General features: G+C 55.5%; 1 protein-coding gene across 4 annotated transcripts in view; it reads right to left on the bottom strand.

Moving 5' to 3' along the window:
- Positions 1-2,262: 2,262 nt before the first annotated feature.
- The window catches only part of Slc9a3 (solute carrier family 9 member A3), a 39,536-nt gene continuing 35,740 nt past the window's right edge, over positions 2,263-6,058 (bottom strand). For all 4 annotated transcript variants that reach the window (XM_078018677.1, XM_078018666.1, XM_078018672.1 and 1 more), the window contains exon 17: positions 2,263-4,853. In XM_078018677.1, the coding sequence (XP_077874803.1) occupies positions 4,850-4,853 (4 nt within the window). In that variant the 3' untranslated portion in view covers positions 2,263-4,849. The remainder of the gene's footprint in view (positions 4,854-6,058) is intronic.

Raw genomic sequence — 6,058 nt, 5'->3', positions numbered from 1 at the left:
GGTGCAGAGTCCCTAAAATTCTTTTTCCCTGCATAGCTGCCCCTCTACAGCCTCACCTCTGCTGGCAGCACCCTCTGCATGTTCATCTTCAACGTTACTTGAAAGGATGGCAAGCCTTGTGTCCTTGCTGTCCCTGTGCCATTGTCTGAGAGCCAGCTGCCCACTGCTCAGCACAGCAGCGTTGCCACCAGCCCTTCACATGGAGCGGTCACCCACCCTCATCACAGAGCCTGGGAGGCTGGGCTGTGGGCATCTCACCTCTGGAGGGGACTGTGGGCCTTGCATGGGAGAGTGCTGTTCCTCTCTCACAAAGGCAGAGCTGTATTCCGCTTTTATTCCATTCTAACAAGATGTGGGAAATTCGCAGGCCTTGTTTGTTTGAAAGAATCAAAACCTAAGTGGAATCCGATAACTGAACATGGAGGGTTATGGAAGATACGGCCTTCCTGGCTGCATTCAGCAAGCCTGTGCCCTTGAGTGCCTGCCTGCATGCCTTCAAGGGTGTGTCCTATGCTGGTGAAGTCTCAGCATATGTGAGCCTCTTCACGCCCTTACAGGAATGAAGGACACTCCTATCCCACTGAGAGTCCTGAACCCAGGCTGCCGTGGGTGTCCAGGTGCATGTTCAGAACAGCAGTGTGCCCACATGGCACCCGCTGTCCCTGCTACTGTTGCTCTTCAGGACCCCTGAAGGCTAAGCATTTGACTCCTAGCTCTGCCTGCAGACACAAGGTGTGAGCAGTTTTTCCAACAGCAGGACAGTGTGATTTTTGGAGGTGGGATGCTGGCTGGGGTCTGCCGGAAGCCATGGGTGGCACCAGACCACCCACATCCTTCTGGGTGGGCAGTATTCATCCTGACACTGGGGCCAGCCCTCTCCTGGCCACTCGGTGGAGAATGCCCGCATACAGGCCTGGACAGGCAGCACTCAGCCAAGAGCCCAGCCGCCCCACCAAAGGCCAGTGTCTGCTTCCTGCCCAGGAGTCTGGCTTCTGAGTGCCAGCTGGGGAAAGGCACCCGGAGGGAGCTTGGGAGGCTCCTACAGCATGCCCACTCATCTTGGGATCATACTCCACCCAGGCAGGGGTCCTCCGTTAGTGAGGGAATTCCACAGCAGCAGAATTCCTTGATTCTAGGTCATATCGGTGGGCAGAAGCCAAGGACGTATTCCTATGTTGCTCATGAGACCAGAGCCTCTCACATTCCCATCCTCCTTTCATGTCTGTACAGTGCACATTCCAGCTGCTTCCTGTAACCTGCACACCCCAAAATCTGTCAGGAAGAGGCTGGTGGGCAAGGCCCCCTCTGTTCAAAAGAATGGACGAACATCCAGGCACATACCTGGGGCACCGCAGCCCAGCTGCCCATACCCCAAGCCAAGGGGAAACTAGAGAAATGGCCACCTCTGCTCACACCTCTTCCTCATTGTGATAGGCAGAGTTATAACCCCCCCAAAGAGAAGTCAAGGCCTGTCATAGTATCTTAGTGTAAGTGGAAACGGTGGTACCTGATGGGGATAGGGGGAAGGGCAGAGGCCTCTTGCAGCCACTGGAGCCAGGAAGAGCCCAGAGAGGACTCCCCCCGCCCCTTCTGCTGCACTGCCTCCAGGCCTGCAGGAGTGACCTGGGAGCCCCCAGTCTGTGGTTCTGGTTCACTCACATTCACTATTATATCTTTGAGGTGGCTGTGAATTTACCACTTACACGTCTCTTATAATCAGTGTCTGTGGACTCTGCTATGCAATTTTTATTAATAAAATTTAAAAGTGCGTCTGACACCTAGATCTTATATCTGACATGCTGGAGGCTCCACCTACAAATGTGGCAGGTGCACCCATACCCCTGCCTCTGTACCATCCTCATCTCAACCTGCAAGGACCTTGTTGGCCACCAGGCTCTGAAGGCTGATATTCCTGGCATCTCAGCCTGTGCCCAGCCACTCTGGTGCCTCAGGTGCCACCTCCTCCCACTCAGGCCCAGTGGATGCTGTTTCAGCTGCCCATGGCCCAGTCACTGCCCAGATACAGACCCCTCTTTGGCATCTGAGAGAATCTGACAGGCATCCTCTGAAGGGGGATGCTAGTGCCCAGCGCTCACTCTGCCCAGTACCTTGGACCACTTCACAGCTGTGCCATACAACATGCTCCCTCCAGCCAGGGGTGCTTCACAGCAGGGTGGAAACACCACACATAGATCATGTTGGTGTTCATGCAGAACATCTGCTCCTTAAGTCCTCATTTATAAACAGAGTTTGCACCCAAAATGCCTTGAAATGATTTTAATAGAATTGGTCAAGCAGTTGGTTATTGCATGGTGTTGGTGACAGGCTCCCTGTTTGGCACAGTAGGAGGGGTGTTTTAAGGCACATCATCCTGTGATCAGAGGTACACAAAAGTTTGATTACATTCACAACATTGACATACAGTTTTCACCACTCAGAAAATACACTTCCAGTTTTGACAAAACTCTTTAACAAGATCAGTAATATACAGAATATTGAACACCATAACAAAATTTTCAATAAAATGCAGGTAAGAAAAAGAAATTTCCTAAATTTTTGTACTTCATAGTACCACAAAATAGAAGTTCTTTGTTAAATAAATAATGTTATAACAACAGTTTTCCTAAGGAAATACATCCACAGGACTTTGCCTTCTGCTTTAAAACAGTGGAGAGGAATGGCAGGATTTCTATCTGATTTGCAGCCACAGTGCCGGTCACAGCATGGGGGCATCTGAGCACACATGGTGAGCTTCTGGTAGCAACCCCTTCTTGCCTGGAGTCTGGCTCCATCATGATTGTGTCCCGCTGTGCTGATCACACAAGCCGAGCAACATGGTGGACCTTGGTAGATGGAGTGTCAAGGAGGTGTCGGGCAGGCTCACACCCTGGCTGCTGGCTTTGGTGTTGGTCCAGTGCACGGCCGCGGGGTGCCATCTGAGCTGCTGGTCTGGCTTGGCTTCTGACTCTGCCATGGAGATCAGTCCCCATGCCCAGCAGTCCAGGGGTGTTAAGGCAGCTTCATCAGAGGGCAGGCGCAGGGGGCTTGGCTGCAGGGGTATAGTGGGTGCTGATGGGCTTTTCTCAGAGAACCCTTGGGTGGCCCAGTTTGCCCCCAACAAGCACCAACAGTGCTGTCTGTGGGATCACTGCTGGGCCAGCTATGCTATGCCCTGGCAGAACTTGGCCTCAGAGTGGATAAAGATGGCTGCAAGCCAGACACTTGCCCCGACCACTGAGAAGGGGCTAGGGTTAAGTGATGAGCTGATGTTTCCATCACAGAAAGCTGCTCGAGGAGAAGCCATGGAGGCTTGAACAAACTGGCATGGTCTTCATCTGTTTCTCCAAACAGTAAAGCTGTCAATAGGAAATGGTATGTTTTCCTGCCTAAGAAAAGACCTGATGTGCAGTGACAGTGCACACTGCTGCTGACCTCCTGGACTCGTGAATGTCCACTTCTATCCTGAGACATGGGCTTTTAGTTTTCCTGAGCAGAAAGCCGAGTGGTTTCAGGAAAGCTTCAGGGGTGGGTTTTGGCTGAGTCCACTTTAGTCCCTCTGGTCTTCCTCAAGTGAGACCTGCACTGCAGCCTGAAGGGGGGGTGGGGCAGAAGGAAACACAGGCCCCGCTCAGGTTCTGTGGAATGGAAGCAGCATTCCTCTCACCACACCAGGAACAGAGATGGAAGGAGTCCAGGACAGGCACAGGATGTCCAACCAAGCCCTCCTTGGAGCCACCCATGGCCCTGAGTGCTCTTCTGCCACTGTGTCAAGTGGGCACAACTAGCTCTGATTCTGAACAAAGGGTGCCTGTGAGGCCCCCTCTATGCCCCAGCCCAGCCAGGCCATCTGCAGCCACCCCAGCAAAAGAAGGAAAAGCTCAAGTCAGAGATCTTTCTGATGGGACAGGACAGTCCTAAGGGAGCTTCAGTGGGGGAGGACAGGACAAAGGCTGGACTGGAGGAGCCCAAACACAAAAGCGAACAAAGATATTCCTGGGATTGCATCTACAGGCCACGTGGCCACCGGGAAGTTTGGAGACCTGGCAAATGGATATGAAGGGGTCAGAGGGGCTTGGGCCCCCACTCTGGGACTGGGAGATCACTGAGGGTGGTGAGAACCAGCTGGGGGCGGAGGCGGGCGGAACTGGTCAGGGCCTATCACTTGGGCAAATCTCCTTTTGTTCATGACCTAGTGGCCTGGCGTGATAAAGATGGTCACAGGCCTCTGAGGCCTTTCTTGTCCCTGAGTCACGGTGACAACGAAAGATCAACATAGAAGTGCCGCTGGGCTGGAAGCGGCAAGCGGGCAGCAGCCCCAAATGGAGCACCTGCCAGACCTCCCGACTGGAGGCCAGGTCTGCACCTGGGCGAGGTGGGTGTAGGCGCCTCGGGGCGCCAGGTTGGCAGGGCGGGGAGACCCTGGGGGCCAGGCCACCCTCGGGGAGGCCGGGGCGGCGGTCTTGGTTACAGCGGCGTCTCCTCCTGCTCAAGCACGTGTGGCGGCAACTCGGCGGGGCCAGGAGGCTGCAGCGATGCGAGCTTGAGCAACGCAGGGCGGCGGCGTGTGCGGGGCCGCTGGAACGAGCGCCGGCTGTGCACCCGGCGCGCTGCCGCTGACCGCGCGTGCGCGCTGGGCAACGCCCTGCGCTCCGGCCCCGCCCCCTGCGTGGGACCCGCCCCTGGCTCGCGGGCGGATAGCGCTGCGGCCACCGACTCCGTGTTCTCGGGCGGCGCGGGGCTTGCAGTGCGCGGCCGCGGGTGCCGCGCCGGCAACTGGGGCTGCTGGGCAGTGGCGGGCGACCCCCGTCGCGGAGATGAGTGTCCTATCAGCGGCGTGTCGGAGCCAGTGTCACCTGCAGAGGACAAGGAGGCATAAGCTGCTACTGGGCACCCATGGCCCCTGGCCCAGATAGTCATGCCTTCTGCCCAATGTTCCTTTCCCCTTGACTTTTCTGTTCCTGAGGTGCCACCCCAGGGCTTGTTCAAAAGAAGGTGCAGAGGGTAGCACACCCCCCCCCATTCACTGTATGCTGTCCCCTAAAAAGTAAGCAGGGGGTTAGGGGATACTAGCCACCAATAAGCATCCCTGGGCCAGGATGGCTGCACCACTTGGAATGTTCTGTGACAATTTGAGGCCATGCCCTTGATAGGTTCCCCTTCTACAGAGGGACATCTAGCATCATGCCCACCCCCTGCAGCTGCTCTGCTCAGGAAACTTGGCCAGAAGCTTCTCTGAGTACCTTGCTCTAAGGACAAATGGGATTCCAGGATGACACTGGGGGGGGGGGGAAGCAGAAGGTTCAGAGGCAAAAGCAAGGAGCAGGGGAGGGACAGCAGGTGGGATCATCACTGCTATGCCTGTTTCTAGTCTCAGTGGAAGCCCACTTATTGCATGAGTCCAAAACCCATTCCTGAAGCAGGGCCCACTGGAGGAACCCCAGCAGTAGGGTGTGGGACAAAACTCTTGCAGAGGTATCAGGTAGACTGGTAAAACCCTCTGCAAGTGTCCACCAGAGAAAACACATCCTCTTTGTTTGGCAGGGAGCTGAAACCTGGTCTGGGCCAGACCCACCCACAGTAACAGTTCTACCTGCCTGTCAGGCACCCCAAGGAAAGTTGGAATACCTCAAGACACTGCCCAGGGTGGGTATCACCCTGTTCACTGCAGACAGTAATGGGCAACAGGGAGAGGGCTCTTTGCGTATCTGTTCATCAGGCACCTTGCTCCCCACCCAGCATCAAGGGCACCCCACCTCCTGCAAGATAAGGCCCACAAGGCTGCTGTTAGCCAGACGGTGGGCAGAACCCCCTAGCTGCTGGTCAGCCCTCATAGGGTTCCCTCCTAAACCCTGCCCCTGCACTCCTCTGTCGGAGGTGGGAGAGGCCCACTGCCTCTCTCCTGGATGAGCTGGCAGCTGGACGCTTCCCCAGGCCATGGGCCTTTGGATCAAAATGGACATCTCCTTCATACACAGGCCTGGTCAGCTCAGGAGTGAGATTCAGGGCTGATCATGCAGATACAGCTTATGATCCAACTGACAATCTAAAAGCAAATTCT

The sequence above is a fragment of the Ictidomys tridecemlineatus genome, chromosome 1 (genome assembly GCF_052094955.1).
Source record: "Ictidomys tridecemlineatus isolate mIctTri1 chromosome 1, mIctTri1.hap1, whole genome shotgun sequence".
NCBI lineage: Eukaryota > Metazoa > Chordata > Mammalia > Rodentia > Sciuridae > Ictidomys > Ictidomys tridecemlineatus.
Note: the sequence above shows the minus strand (reverse complement) of the source record. Positions and strands in the feature narration are given on the sequence as shown.